Below are 16,568 nucleotides of genomic sequence, written 5' to 3'. Positions count from 1 at the left end.
GGTCAGTACGACCAGAATTACAGGTTAAAGGTGGAACACTGTTCAAGCAGGAGGGCAAGACCAGTCTATGATAGATGAGATACAAGAAGTTCAGAGCAAGATGTCTGGGGCAGACGCAAGGCATCTGAGGTGAAGGGAAGATGCATGATCTACATGGCAAGATGTATGAGTTCACTCGTAATGTAAGCCATTGGCAGGAAGAGATCTTGGAGTTACAGGGTGAGACATATGAGGCTCAAGACTAGATCTAGATGTTACAGGGTGAGCTAAATGGGTGAAAGGAAGAAATCTATAAGTTATAGGGTGACGTATATAAGTTACAAGAGCATATACATGAGTTACAGCAACATATTTATGAATTGTAGGACTGAATGTATAAGTCAGAGTATAAGGGTTAAAGGACAAGATGTATTGGTCACGTCCATACGGGCGGCTAATATTAGGATACAACATGTGTGAACTTAGAAAAGGATAAAAATGACGTGAATAACAGCATATGATGCCACTGAAAGCAAATGAAGTGAACCACAACATATATAATGATTGATTATAAATTTTTTTTAGAAACAACACTGTGTCCTGTGTACCTACTGCTGGGTACTGTGTCCTGTGTACCTACTGCTGGGTACTGTGTCTTGTGTACTTACTACTGGGTACTGTGTCCTTAGTACCTACTGCTGGGTACTGTGTCTTGTGTACTTACTACTGGGTACTGTGTCCTTAGTACCTACTGCTGGGTACTGTGTCCTGTGTACCTACTGCTAGGTACTGTGTCCTATGTACCTACTGCTGGGTACTGTGTCCTGTGTACCTACTGCTAGGTTCTGTGTCCTGTGTACCTACTGCTGGGTACTGTGTCCTGTGTACCTACTGCTGGGTACTGTGTCCTATGTACCTACTGCTGGGTACTGTGTCCTTTGTACCTACTGCTGGGTACTGTGTCCTGTGTATGTACTGGTATATATGTCCTGACTCATGGTGTTGATCTGGAACCTTGATTGGATGATGAGTAGACCAATCAGTGGACGCTTAGGTTACTACAGATCACACAGTTGACAGTCCACATGCTAGCCTCACCTTATCCTGTTTCTCTCTTTGATCTTCTCTTCCCCTGACTCCCTCCCATGTGTCTCTCCGTTTCTTTGTGGTTGCAGAGCCATGCGCTGCACGACCCTCTGGAATGGTGACCAGGGTAACGCCAGCACGCCTCCTCACGCTGGATGTCAGACTTGCATGATACGTGACACACTACTCAAGTGTCACTTTCCTCTCCAAAAAAGCGACTGGTAATATCATTTTTCTTCTCTGCTACTGTGTCACCCTCACCTCCCTGGGGTTGCGTGACCGTCTGTGTTTGTCAAAGTGTTACCGGACTCCGCCTGCATGTTTGTAGATGTTCGGGTCCTGACCTTCAGGCAGACCTGAGACTGAACGCACATACTTCCTTTCACTGTCATCTTAGGTCTTACTGCAGCTCATTCATCATCACTTGTAAGAAGGCATGTGTATAGCTGCTACAATAGGCAGAGTAGTCGAGGGATAAGAAAGTCAAATTAGTGTGTTGTTCCTACAGTTCCATCACTAAGGTGAGGACACATTACAAGGTCTGTACCCGACCAGTGTTGTGTGTACACACAGCCATCCTCATCCAGTGGCATCTGGAGCACCACACTTTATGACATCCGTGTTCCTACTGGTCCAGCCTCGCCATTCTCCAATATCCCACTAACCCAAACAAGACTTGGTGTGTGAGTACTATGTTGTTCATCCCTCACCACACTACCGTTTCCCTCTTACGTGTTCTCATCGCTTCTCATTATCCTGGTCTTTGCAGCGACAGCGCCACCTTCAGGAGGATGTTGTGGAGCCTGGCACTTGTGTCGGTGTGGTGGATTGCCACCGTCGACGCCACCTCCGTACTCCTGAACCCAGGCGCCCCTCGGCCACTCTCCCATCAGGAGGCCGCCCATCGCCTCTCCCGCCTCCACTTGCGGGAGGAGGAGGAGAAGGGGGAGGAGGAGGCGGTGGACGGCCTCAGCTACGTCCTCAGGGAGTCGTCTACGCCCATGCCCTTACCTCCCACCGGGTATGGCCACAGTGGAGGGTTCTTCCTCGATGACCTGGAGGCTGTCACCAGGTAGGTCATCACAGAGTGGCGAGTCTCTCGCTAGGTCATCATACAACAGTTTAGACATCTATTGTTTTGCTCAGATCTGGTATGTTTGGTGATGGTCATCGTGGTATATTCCCTGGTATGTTTGGTGTTGATGATGATGATCGTGGTATATTCCCTGGTATGTTTGGTGTTGATGATGATCTTCGTGGTATATTCCCTGGTATGTTTGGTGTTGATGATGATCTTCGTGGTATATTCCCTGGTATGTTTGGTGATGATGATGATCATCGTGGTATATTTCCTGGTATTTGTGCAGAATTATAACTCTGTTTCTTCCTTGATGAGATGCTTCAAGTTCTCGATGTCTCTTATGTCATCAATATGTTGCCACACGTTGATCATCATGTACCTTTCTTCTCTTGGTTGTAATGTCCCAGTTTTCTAAACCTTTGTTGATGGGTCGTTTCATTCTCCCGGTTTTGCTTGTGTTTCTTTCAAACACGTTTTATCACTGTTGGTTTAGTTGGTGGCCTAACAACGCAACTTTACTAGATTTCTTTCTTGTGAAAGTTTTCATCATGACACCACTCATCACCTGCCTCGGTAGTGCCACCTTCAGGAGTTGTGGTTCCTCGTTCGTGATGGCTGCTACAACTCTGACGTTTGTTCCATTTTCTGTCACTTTCTCTGTTGGGAAGACTTCACTCGGTGTCATCGGTATAATATTAATTGTTCCATGATGTGCGACCTTCTCAGGTCCTTCCGGATGGGAGTGATCTCCCCAGGTCCTTCAGGTCTGCTCTCCAGGTCCTCTGAGTGACAGGTTATTTTCCCACCTGCAGGTCAGACACGCTGGAGTGCCCGAGCGCCAACGTCATCACCACACGGTACAAGTGCCAGGTGAGGGAACAGTGGGTCGACTGCTTCAGACGTCACTGCTGCCAAGGGTACAATTTCGTCGCTGGAAGGTAGGTCTGCTACCCAAGTATTGCCCTAGTACTAGTACTTTCCTTACCCAGCTCCTGCCATAGTTCCTATCACCCAGGTACTTCCATGGTACTTTCCCAGTCTTAACACTCGACTTGCCCAGGTGCCTCCTGCATTCTAGTCTTTCCTTCATTTGCGTATTTCCCAGAAATATTTCCATTCCTGGAAAAAATTTTTATACCAGATATTTCTTTCAATATTTGCCTCACTCATTCTAATACTTTCCTGAGTCATTTACCTGACCAGGTCACCTCTCTCTCCCCTGGTTGGTCGATATCAAGCTTACTATGTTTACTTCTGGTCACCATGCTTGATGAAAGATGAAGGAAAACTAGAACGAATTCAAAAAGGAGTAACAAAACTAATTTTGTCACTTAAATATAGGCCTTTTGAGGGAAGAACCTAAGCTCTAACATTATCTCCTCAGATGATCATAACACCTTCCAATATATTAGAAATTTTCGACATGATATGAAAATTACTTCACTTAGAAACAGATTCAATAACTAAATATAATGGAATCAAAGTGAGAATGGAACATGTCATAGCAGCGTCCACACTGGTGTTTCAGCTTCAGACTGTAGAACACTGACTTCAGATGAAGGATGATAAGTGATCATCGTCACATGATATACAATGGTCTTATTTCTCTCTCTCTCTCTCTCTCTCTCTCTCTCTCTCTCTCTCTCTCTCTCTCTCTCTCTCTCAGAGACCACACGTTCCTACAGGATCTCCAAAGTAGTATACATTCTCCATAGTACATGGCGTTCCTTTCCAGATTTTTTTTCGTGGTTGGGTGGATGGGTAAGAGGGGAGGTGCCTTGTGAATTACTATGCTGTTGCTCCCACAAATAAGATTATGATGGTAAGTAACCTCATCAGGGACCATCAGGTCTCCTATTATCTGTCCTTGCCACGTACTCACATGTACCAAGGTCGACCTCGATGTCTCTTCAGCGAGTACGTCGCTAATGTAGGAACTCTCCTAAACACTGTTCCTCCTTCATTACTTTAATTAAGGAAGCATTAGGTAACACACACACACAGGTCTGTACACAATGAATATCTCACAAGGTTTGTGAGTCAACAGCATACACCATTCTACAAGCCTCACTGGCTGCTTGTACTATACCATTTGATGTTCTGAGGAGCTCTTGTTGTGAGATTGAGTTGGGGTTATAGTGTGGTGTGAGATATATGGAGGTTGTAGTGTGTGGGGTTAGACTGTTAAGCAAGACAAGGTCCAGTAGACCTAAAACGAAAGAGGGGACCCCAAGTTGTACGTCAAGCGGCAGAAGGACCAGTGTACTTCAGAAGTCGACCTTCAGGCCTAAGGTTTTCAAGACAGAGAGAGAGAGAGAGGGAGAGAGAGAGAGAGAGGGGGGGGATAACCTCATTTGAGAGATACGGGAAACTCTCTCCTCTCATTAGTTCTTCCGCCCTGGCACCGTCGAGAGGGAATTAATTATTTTTCTTTGACAGCCTTTTGTATGAATAGGAATTGATCATTTCTCTTTCAAAGGAGGCCGCCCTCCCCCTCTCTCTCTCTCCCTACCTAGCTGTTGTTGTTGGCGGGAGTTCCTTCCCTAACGTTTAATGAGCAATCTTGCTGCTGCCTTTGTCTCACCTGATGTTGATCACCGTCCTAACAGCTGACCACCGCAGCTGCCTCATGAGGTCACTGGTATCCATCATTCCGGTGCCTTTGCCTGACAGGTGGTCATCAGCTGTTTTTTTCCTGTCATGTCATCACTCAAGGCACTTGCTGCTGACAGGTGGCAACACAGGTCGACCTGTGGAGCGGCTGTCAGGTGGCAACACAGGTCGACCTGTGGAGCGGCTGTCAGGTGGCAACACAGGTCGACCTGTGGAGCGGCTGTCAGGTGGCAACACAGGTCGACCTGTGGGGATTAGCAAACAAGAGCAAGTCGTCATCTCCATTTCCTCGTCTTCAACACTCATCATCTCCCTCATTATCATTGCTGAAGCGTCCCTGCCCCAGCCACCACCACCACTACCATCACACCTATCCACTACCACCAGCAGTAGCCCTTCGTCAATACCTGTGTCTCCTACCTCACCTACGTCCCTCCTACAGGTGCCTGCCAGACTCGGTCGACCCCTGCTCCCAGAACTTCTGCGAGCAGAAGTGTTCGGTGTACTTCGGGAGGGTCATCTGTACCTGCTTCTCCGGCTACAGGTTCAGCCCTGAGAACCACAAGCGGGGACTCAAACCTGTCTGCCTGGGTGAGTAGAGAGAGAGAGAGAGAGAGAGAGAGAGAGAGAGAGAGAGAGAGAGAGAGAGAGAGAGAGGTGAAGTTTTAGCATGTTATAAAGCTAATTACATTAATATGATTGTAACTAAGAGTGGCTTGATAGATGTAATTACATATCCATAAGATGAATGAGTCACGTCTTGCTACTGACTTGCCCGTGTCTCTTCTCTCCTCTTCTCTTGCATCTGTCTTCACTTCTCTTCCTGCGTCTTCCCCTCATGACCGTCCCTCACACACAGGTTAGCCTAGCACTGCCTCGGCCTCCTTAGCCCCACCTGCCACTCTTATTAATGCCATTCACTCTCTCTCCTACCAATGTCCCTCCCGCCGTGTGTCCTCCCGATGTGCCTCCTTCTGCTGCCTCTCCTGCCGCGTGCCTCCACCACGTCTTGTGTCTCGATGGCAGACATCGACGAGTGTGTGGGCCAGAACGGCGGGTGTGACCACGAATGCATCAACGAACCCGGGTCCTTCCGGTGCACCTGCCGCCCAGGTGAGTGTGTATAGGGTAGACCCTGATAGCTTCCGTCCATATGGAAACCATAGAAACAGACTGGTTGTATATAGATATAAAATAAGTAACTTTTGGCTTTCTCAAAGTATGTGACTGGTTTCAAGTCATTCCTTTAGTACTGTCTTGTTGATGAACTGGCTGACACCAGGAGAAGATAGTGTGAGGACAGGAACCAGCGTCCAGAACTCTGCTCTCCCTCAGGATACCGTCTGCGGGGAGACAACAGCACCTGTGAACTGGAGAGTGAGGGCGGGGCCGTCCCGTCTCCCAGCCAGATGCGCACCCCGGTGTCGCCCAACTCGGCCCACGTCACCGAGAACGAGAGGAGTCAACAATGCTCGGCCTCTTGCTCCAGCGTTGGCCAGATGTCCGACAAGATCAAGAGCCTGGAGGAGAAGGTCAGTGACTGAGGTCTTCAACCTTTCCATCACGAAGGTGCGGCCCTTGAGCATAGTGTAGCGACCCTTGGGTATGAGCTGCGAGGCCTTTCAGAAGTCAGGTCTAAGGCCAGCCTATGATACCCAAGGGTCATGCCGTCGAGGCTAAAGGTCGCACCGTTGAGCCAAGGGTGCGAAGACCTCAGACTCCGTCCGTACAATACTATTATTAGACTTTCAGTAACGGAATTGAGGCGACACACAAGTGATAGCTGTTGATAATGGAAGTTTAGCTGCGTTACAAACGCTGATCACGTCATGCTGAGCTTTAGCTGACACCGGACGTTGTTAAGGCTATAATCAGCTATGGAAGCTGCGTACAACAGAAGGAAGCTTTTGGCACAAATCGTGTAAAAGGTGTAAGGTAAAGATCCCCTAAAGCTATAGGTCCCATTTGTCATGTACCTACGTAACCTTCCAGCCTTCTTACTGTCCCATCCCGATCCCCGATACCTACAACAGAACTGTACATCAAGCATTGTTGACCATATAAACTCGTCATAGGTCAGTAAGTCCTCTACAAATCTTTATTTTCCTAACTACTACTGTAGATGTATCTCACTCCCTCCGCTCTCCTTTATCATCCTATCTCCATCTCGGTTCAGAATATAGGATACAGTTACTGTCTTCCAGCAGATAACCTCGTCCTGGAACATTAGATTTCCTGTTGCATGGCTTTCTCGTGTATTCCTTTCCGTCCTTTCTCTGTCTGTCTGTCTGTCTTTCTCTCTCTCTCTCTCTCTCTCTCTCTCTCTCTCTCTCTCTCTCTCTCTCTCTCTCTCTCTCTCTCTCCATAATTCACTGCCTCAGATCCGGTCAGGGATGTCAGCATATATCTTGCTGGACTTCAGTTTTTGCTCCGCTGAGGAAATATTTTGAACTCCTACATCAGGAAGCCACGGCCCCCGGAGCACGGCCATACGACCCTGGACCATGACCTTACGCACCCTCAGCACGACGATGTTACCCTTGGATGTGATGCCGTGACCTTCAACTTGACCCTTACGAGTCAGGTTAAAGGTCGTGCCATTATATTGACTGTATACTAGCCTTGACCTGATCACAAGATGTTGCTGAAATCAAGTACAGATTGTATATAGAATCATTCTAGACTTTAGTGATGGTTGATAGTTGGCGTGATTTTCCTGTATTAAGGCAGCTGTTAGTTTTTTGTTTGTTTGTGACATTTCTTTTGGTCTTTGGATTTCATCATTTATTTTTTTATGAAAGTTTTTCACCACATTTTTCTAAATGTCTTGTAACTGATGATAGTTTGTCTCTACCTACCTGTACGTCCGTCAGTCTCTTTCGTTCTTCAGTAAATACTTTCTCTTTGTCTCTCTCTTTCTCCTCCCAGCCTCATCCTTCCCTCTACCTGCTCCTCTACTGCCAGTACCTCTCGACGTGACCACCTTCACCTGCCTCCTGCAGGTCGTGGCCCTCAGCACAGCGGTACGACTCTACAGCTTCGCCGCGGGACTACCAGGCCCTGAGGGACCCCCAGGTCCCCCCGGTGGGGCAGGCCCCCGAGGTTTCCCAGGTAAGGACTGCGTAGGTCCCCACATCCCCTTAGGGGATCAGGATCCCCCAGATAAGGTCAGCAGGGGTCATTTTGGTTCCCCTGTTCTGTTGAAGAAGGACCGGGAAATTTGCTAGGTAAGGTCAGCAAGTGTCCTCTTGGTGGAGCAGGACCCCGATGCGTCCTAGATAAGGTCAACATGGGTCATTCTGGTTTCTAATCGTGACTTTGTCACCCTTAGTTTTTTATGTCAAGGACAGGCATCACATGTCATCATAGGTCATCAAAGGTCATATATGTAATAAGTACATCCCTCTCTCCAACGCCAGGTGCTCACGCAGCTCATTACATATCACTAAAGCTCACCAGAGGTCATAGCAAGGTCAAGACAAGTTATAAGAGGCCAATCATCTTTCGTGCACGGTACGTATGGTAATCATTAATTCGCCCAGTTCGTCCACGGGTCCATCATACGTCATACAGACGTAAGTCACATGAAACATCAATTCCAATTACAGGTCAGGTCAGCAAAAGGATATTCAGAGTTTAGGAATTTTCCATAGAAAAGTCATCATAGGTCAAGTGAATGTGAATCACGGGATTGAAGACCAGTCAGAGGTCATCCAGAGGTCATCTATAGGTCTTCCATATAGAGTTAATTCATAGTATATTCAGAGGTCACACAGGAGCCACTCAAAGGCCATGTAAAGGCCACACAGGTTATCCTGGGGTCACTGAAAGGTCATGCAGAGGTCACACACAGACCTCATCGAAGGTCATTAACAAGTCATTCATATAGCGTCACAATGTGATTATCTAATCTTTTTTCCTTCCAATGAAAGCCATCAATCTTCCCTTCACCCAACCTCCATCTACAAGACCTAGCCACAACTGCACAGTCTCCTTACCTGATTTCTTTTTTCACATTATAATTCTAGTCGAGTTTGACCCGGGGTAATGCATGTACTCATCTTTATCTTTAGTTTCAGTACAAAAGTGACAGGAATCTTCTAACGAAGTTTCAATGAAGGAAGCCCCGTTAAAAATTCGCACAGTTACCCATCAGCAACATTATTTCTTATTCACATACACTAGTCTTGTGTGTGTGTGTGTGTGTGTGTGTGTGTGTGTGTGTGTGTGTGAGTGCGTAACGCACATAGGGACAGGGATGAATGAATGACAGAAGAAAACAAATGGATAGGCGGATTTTACAGCCTCTGGTGGTAAACGTGTTGTGAAGATGGTACATACAGGAGGGGGAGAGGTTGTGAACACGAGCCCTCAGCAGCTGGTGAAGTGAGGTGACCCGCCGGGTGGAACACGTTCTCAGGGGTCGACTGTTCTCTGCAGGTCCCCCTGGGTCGCCTGGTCCCCCAGGAGAGAGGGGACCTGTGGGCCCGACGTGGAGCCCACCTACGGTGACGACCACCGCGGCCCCACGCCTGCCCGCGGACGACCCCCTCACCAGGGACGACTTCCCCCTCGACTCCTGGGTCGTCTTCAAGGGCCAAGGACGACGGAGGTTCTGCAGGTGTCGTCGAGGTGCCGTGGTGAGTGTACTGGGTCGTGCTGTTTCTCCCAGGGTGGAGTGGGTCATGATGTGACCTTCAGGGTATACATGTGACCCCAGGGTGTATAGCATATTGTTCCTTCCATTCAGAATATACTGTTCTGTGTGACGTAAGGTGTGGCCAGCAGGGTGTAGTATAGTCCTCTAGTGGACGGGATCTCCCACTGTGTGTAGCCCAAAGTCAGATCCATTTTCAGAGGTCATGGTGCACCACCACCAGGGTACACAGTGTTCTGAAAGTGTTATCATCTCTCACGTGTTGTATGAAGTTGACTCAGGTGTAGTAGGCGTTAGGGTGTAGTGTTTTCTTAGGATGTTTATCCTGCTACATCTGAGGTAATGACTGTCAACATGTCAGCACTTCTCCCCCGTCTTACCCAGGCCAGAGCACGGAGGGGAGGAAGACTCCCTCCCTGTCTCAGTAGGGAACACCCGTCTCCCTCTCACCTCTCCTCAATCCTTCAACTCTTTATACCTAGGGATGACATCTCTTATTACCCTTCCCTATGGATAAACAGGGAGCATCTCCCTGCGTCTTCTCCCTCTGTGTGTGAGGAACATCTTTCTTATTCCCGTCATCATATCCTTACAAGGAACGCCACCGCTCCTTAACCACAAGGATGTAGGGAACTCCCTTCCCTCACCCCAGATATCACATTACCACATACAGCTGCATATCTCAGAGGTCATGTTAACACTTATGTAAGCCAGATGGTTTACGTGATTACGTTAGCAGACAGGGAGGTCACTACCTGGCCTCTCTTATATATAACCTTAGTAAACTTTATGATAATAACAAGCATACATACAGGCAGACGGAGCGACAGACGCACATATACGACTCTTTATGTAAAAGCATGAAAATATAGAGAAAAGACATGTAACACACACACAGAAACACAAAGACAAACACGCACAAACACAAAGACGAACACTCACAAAAACAAATGCTTACACATACATCTACACGAAAACAAATACAGGATTCCGTCGTGTTGTGGTTAGCATCACTGACCATGCCTTAACGCATAGGCCCATCCGGGTTCGATTCCTGGACTCGGCTGTTAGCTCACGGCCAACTCGGCTGTTCATCTTTGCCTCGGGGCTGGTCAGTAACTGGTTACCTGGTCTAGGCTGGTGTGTGTGTGTGTGTGTGTGTGTGTGTGTGTGTGTGTGTTTGTACACATAAGAGGAAAGACCTGGCACACATATACCAGGTTAAGAGATGAAACAACACGAGTGTAGCTCCCTCTCCCTGTAGAATTTTGTGGTTGTGTGTAGAGGTCGCGTATTTACATTTCCTTTATATGGTCACCTTGATCACCTTGTTTGTTGCTGAGTGGATCATCATCGTGAATCACCAAACTACTGGACAGTGAGATACCATAATGGCCTAACAGTCTCCAGCCAGTAGTTTCCCATCATAACATAAGGACTAGAAGAGGTAAAAAGTATCTAGCCATTGCTAGATCGCTTCACAAAACAACCAATTATGGTACTTAAGTTGACAAACGAGCATTGCTTCAGTCTTGATCCTGTGAATAACATAAGACCATATAAATTCATGATCAGTAAGCAGTTAATATGTATAGTTCCATATAAATCATCTACATCCTTCACTATATCCCGTGGCATCCTACAGGGCTCGCCAGGAGCAACGGGTAAGCCTGGTCCGCGAGGGCTGCCGGGAGTGGCCGGTCCGCCAGGGACCAAGGGAGACCCGGCTCCTTCGACTTCCTGAACCTGATGATCGCAGACGTGAGGCACGACATACAGAAGCTCCAGGAGAAGGTCTTCAGCCCTGACGATATGTGAGTCTTGTTACACTGCTGACGGTGACGGTACACTGCTGACGGTGACGCTACACTGCTGACGGTGACGCTACACTGCTGACGGTGACGCTACACTGCTGGTGGTGACGGTACACTGCTGACGGTGACGGTACACTGTGACGGTGACGCTACACTGCTGACGGTGACGCTACACTGCTGACGGTGACGGTACACTGCTGACGGTGACGCTACACTGCTGGTGGTGACGGTACACTGCTGACGGTGACGGTACACTGCTGACGGTGACGGTACACTGCTGGTGGTGACGCTACACTGCTGACGGTGACGGTACACTGCTGGTGGTGACGGTACACTGCTGACGGTGACGCTACACTGCTGACGGTGACGCTACACTGCTGGTGGTGACGGTACACTGCTGACGGTGACGGTACACTGCTGACGGTGACGGTACACTGCTGGTGGTGACGCTACACTGCTGACGGTGACGGTACACTGCTGGTGGTGACGCTACACTGCTGACGGTGACGGTGCACTGCTGGTGGTGACGGTACACTGCTGACGGTGACGGTACAACCTTCCAGCATTATTGCCGCATTTATAGTTTGTTTTCAGTAAATATTGCTTGACTGATAACGTCCCACCTACGGTAGTTTATATAAACGCCAGCCACAGCAGCCACCTCCCCCGCCTCTGCAGCTGAAACAAATGAATCACCATTGTCTGGAACCTAACCTCAACTTACAATTTTTTTTGGTGACCTAACTGGTCTTATCTAGGCTTCCTGATCTCGGTTACGATAATCAAGAACGGTTTGATGTGGATCTTATTACTGTAAAATCCTTTATGATTCATTTTTGATTAAGAGTTAACCCAACTTAACCAACCCCAAGTCAGAGTAGGATGGATGAATGTGGCTTAATCCAGCAAGACGAATTATAAATAGATCCCGTTAAGATCCCTCAGTGCCACTAACTAACCCGGGCATAGTGGCTTCAGCCAACGCGAGAGATCGAACTGCAAGACAGACAGGGTTCCGTGGTTGGCGGAAACCCGGAGCATTTGACAACAACATGGTTCAGCCTCTCCCCGTTATGGCGGTAAACACAAAGTTCCAGCTGGCGGTGTGTGTCGTGGATGGACGAGCTTCGTCCCTGAGGGTCTCAAATGCCTTCAGACATTGACGACAAATGTGAGTATCAAACACTGACGTCTGACCGAGGTGACTGGAGGACACTATCGTCTGACGTGATCAAGCATAACACAACCACACATGTACCGTTGCATCGTTTTACAGTTGTCCATCGTCATGAGGAAGCTGTGATATACTGTGAACATTCTCACTGTGATGCAGAAGTGGAAAGTAATGGGTCAATGTTGTGTTGACGGTCGTAGCTGAGATAAATGATACGTTTTGTGACCTAAGATGACACGACAGGAAATGGTTGATGATGTATATGGTTTTGACATAAATTTTTTTTTTTTTTTTCTACTTTCCAGGCCTGAACCCTACGACCTGGCTGCGGCGATTGCGGCTGGAGGAACTTCACAGGCAGGCTGGCAAAACCAGTACCACTCACAACTGCAGGAGATCCTGACGGAGGAGGTAGACAACAGAATCTTCGGCGCCGCCACGCGGTTCAAGCCTCACCCGGTCCAGGCAGCGGAAGCCGAGGATGGTGAGGGACAGGATGAGGTCGTCAACGAAGGAGATGAAGACAGTCGAGGGAAGACGCTGCTGCAAAGCCCCGGGCCGTTACCGCCTCCCAGAACTCCTCCAGGACATGCTGATGTAGCGCCTGTAGAAGAAACTGTCGAACCAGAAGTTTTAGACAAGTCTTTAGAAGAAAGTGATCTTGAGGAACTTCCTGAAGAATATTATGATATACTTATCACTCCTGATGATCCGTTATTTACTGATTATATTCAGAATTATGATTATGGACCCGACGTCAACTCCGCTTATTTCTCTGAATATGCTGCGATGGACGGCACGTCCGCCTCGTATCCAGAGCCCACTGTAGAGTCCACATACGCTACTGATCACTCGAGAGTTACGGTCATGCCTACAACGGACCAGATCTCTGAATCCCGTATGACAAGAACGAATGATCGTGAGGGGCAAATCAACGGTCGTAGGTCACTATCAGAAGGTTCGTCCACCACGGCATTCGAGGGACTTCAGACTTTTGACTCTAGAGTAGACATAACGGCGAGAGAAACCCGAAGAAATAATGCCCCTGACGCAAGAGAGACACAGAACACACCTGAGGGACGTTTTAATTCTTCCTCCATCAACCATCAAACTATAGACACCACAAGGAGTCTGCCAGACGCCAGGCGTGAGGATGACTCGCGCAGGTCGCGCACGTTTAACGCCGAGGCGATCAAAGATTCCTTGAGAAATCTTAAGAGGGATTTCAGCTTCTATGACAGAGGCACTGACGAAGGCGAAGTTTCCTCCGCAGAGGAGAAAGATGGAGCCAACAGTGAGCAACAAGTGTTTGAGGAGAGAGGAAGTGTGGACCAAGGGCACGAGAAGGATGAGTTCACAAGCACATCATCTCAAGAGGTCATCAGCATATCTGGTACCGGGCGATCGAACTCCAGGCGCAGGTTGACGGAGAAGGACAAGTCACGCATCAGAGAGAACGAGAAACTCATCGACATTCTGGACGACATCTTAAGGGAAATGGAGGCGACGGCCGAGTTCTCGCGTGTTGCCAGGACTCCAGAGCATCACCCAGTGACATTCAACATGAGTGGCTTTGAGGTACCCCAGGAGGGTGATGGCAGCAGCAACGCCATCGAATCTCAAGGAATGACTGAGATTCTCAGAGATGACGTCCCTACCAGTCTGAGGGACGGTTCTCAAGGCCCCGCAACCAGCTCATCCCTCAGTAGGAACCCAGCGTCCCTCAACAACAGTACAAAATCTCCCTTGGACCACCTTGAACCTCGCGTCATGCAACTTACGATATCAGCCGATGAGGAAACTCAGAGGAATCAGCCACATCCTGCACAGCCTGCCCAGGATGTGCAGCCTGCCCAGGATGTGCAGCCTGCCCAGGATGTGCAGCCTGCCCAGGATGTGCAGCCTGCCCAGGCGGTGCAGGATGTGCAGCCTTCACACCACGACTTACAAGACGAGACTCGAAGACCGTCGCAGGACTGAGGTCGGCTGTGTCTCTAGCGTGTGTATATATAGATAAGCTTCCGCTACGTCATAGGTCTCTTACTTATTCCATAGCCACTGGCTTACGTACGTTACTAATATATCTTTATAGAAATAGATATAGATCCTGTCTGGCAGCCTTGTTAGGTAAATGGTTTACGAAGAACTGTAGAATTGCCATTTAGATAATTACTGACGCATGACCAGGCCTGGAGAGTGTGGGTTGTCAGTGTTGGAGGTCGACAACTTAGGGTGAACATGAGCAGCAGATGAGGCAGTGTGAACCTCCATCGTTTTCATCAAAATTATTTTCCTTTTCTCCCAGAATGGATGATAATACACTATGAGTCTTTCTCTTAACATTAGAAAATACAACAAACATCTACAGTGGTGTTATGTAAAGCATTACAGACATAGGAAACAGGAAAATGAACTACCATATCTTGGATTTTTGTAAGAACTCAAAAAAACTATGATAGAGTATTCGACTGTACCTTTTAAAACATATCAGAACATATTTGATATTACATGTTTGACAAACAGTAAGGATTCTTGTATGCTGTATGCCTGACATGTGGTATGGACTGTATGGTTCATTGTGGTACAGACTGTATGATTCATGCACAGTAAATATTCTGGTACAATGAATGTTGTTGTATGGTACGATGTGTATGTGTATGGTGTGGTATGCATACCTGATATTCGGTGAAGACTTTGGTTTGATAACCAGGCTGTGATGATGGCCAGCAACCCACCCGGAATACGAGAACAAGACTAATGTTATTCCTTATTACACTCGTGATGTTGAATTACCTTATATAAGGAACTCAATCATTATATATACGGTTAAATAGTACTAACTGAGTTTCATGAGGATGATCAAGGGGTTAAAACCAACTGGTACGTTGGTGAATAATCACTTAATCAATGATTTTAGAAAATGTGCTTTAAGACAGTTTATGGAATCAACTGTGGCGAGTCAAATGTTCCTTCAGAGAGATATTACCTGCCCTCCTGTGTGTCAGTGATGAATATAAACAATATATGATACGTGCAAATATCAACAAACCCACGTAGAATTGACCAAGGTATCATTAATCTATGCTGAAGGTAAACTGAAATAATTGCACTACCAGATTCAGAGTCGTCTAGACAAAGTGTAGAAGATGAAATTAATTGGCGCCAAAATGATCGTAGATAAGAAGTGGATTAGATCAACAAAACTATGACAATATCCCAAAGATTGATGACGTATCCAGCCATACGGTATACGATGTTCATGACTGTCATCATTAGGAGACGAGTAATTATAAATAGATGTTTAATTTAGAGCATTAGTTAGTCTACCTACAGAGAGAAATATAGAATAATTTAATACTAGATGTGCTTATTGCTGTTCTACCTATAGAGACATTCTTATATTTAAGGTCAGTATTGTATAGCGTTGTATAACTAGATATTTGGTAAATAATAAATCATTGACAATCTTATCATAAAGCAGGACTGAAACTATACTTAGTTTTTCTTGTTTCTCTTTCTTGTTCTTATTACCTGTATGGTTCTTCGTCCAGCTGATCTTTGACACTTCAGTTTTTGGTCATAGGAAAATGCTTCGAGAGAAGAAGTTTGTAAATCTGATTATCTATATTTGTCGAATAATTCTATTCCCAATTTTCATTTGTTTCTTTTCTGACTGTAGGTCATTGTTATAGCATACCAGGAGCATCAGGTGGGTGATCATAACACTGAGGCCTACACTGACCTCCCCAACACATCCTGCTGACGCTGCTGCTGTGTATATGTAAACTGTAGTAATACATAAGCGTAAATAAAAGATGTACCTGAAAAGATGATGACCATTGTTTGTCCCACGAATCAGCTATGTATAATGAAGATATGTATCATTATTAACCTTTGCTCTGCATCGTATTTTTGTGGAAACATCTTGTTATAATAAATGTAAATTTAATCTATCGTTCTAAAGCCAGACGAAATATGAAACTTGGTTTTTGCAAAGGTCCAGGGCATAGTTGTTAGAGAAGACATGAGGTAATGGTGAGTTCCAAAGCTCCGAAGTGCAGGGAAAGAAACAAATATCAAAACGGCCCACCCTTGACTTACCAACGTCCACACAATAATTATGTGACGCAGAATCTTGCCGAGAAATACGTGATCTAGCTGATA

The 16,568-nt window shown here is 46.9% G+C and overlaps 1 protein-coding gene across 1 annotated transcript in view; it reads left to right on the top strand.

The window, feature by feature from the left end:
- The window catches only part of LOC139761738 (uncharacterized), a 20,823-nt gene extending 4,591 nt beyond the window's left edge, over positions 1-16,232 (top strand). Inside the window, 10 exon segments of the mRNA XM_071686143.1 lie at positions 1,835-2,137; positions 2,959-3,084; positions 5,202-5,350; positions 5,786-5,872; positions 6,095-6,291; positions 7,762-7,870; positions 9,200-9,399; positions 11,062-11,134; positions 11,137-11,230; positions 12,710-16,232. Of these exon segments, the coding sequence (XP_071542244.1) occupies positions 1,835-2,137; positions 2,959-3,084; positions 5,202-5,350; positions 5,786-5,872; positions 6,095-6,291; positions 7,762-7,870; positions 9,200-9,399; positions 11,062-11,134; positions 11,137-11,230; positions 12,710-14,384 (3,013 nt within the window). The 3' untranslated portion in view covers positions 14,385-16,232.
- The last annotated feature ends 336 nt before the right edge of the window (positions 16,233-16,568 follow it).

This window comes from Panulirus ornatus, chromosome 41 (genome assembly GCF_036320965.1).
Source record: "Panulirus ornatus isolate Po-2019 chromosome 41, ASM3632096v1, whole genome shotgun sequence".
Classification (NCBI taxonomy): domain Eukaryota; kingdom Metazoa; phylum Arthropoda; class Malacostraca; order Decapoda; family Palinuridae; genus Panulirus; species Panulirus ornatus.
Note: the sequence above shows the minus strand (reverse complement) of the source record. Positions and strands in the feature narration are given on the sequence as shown.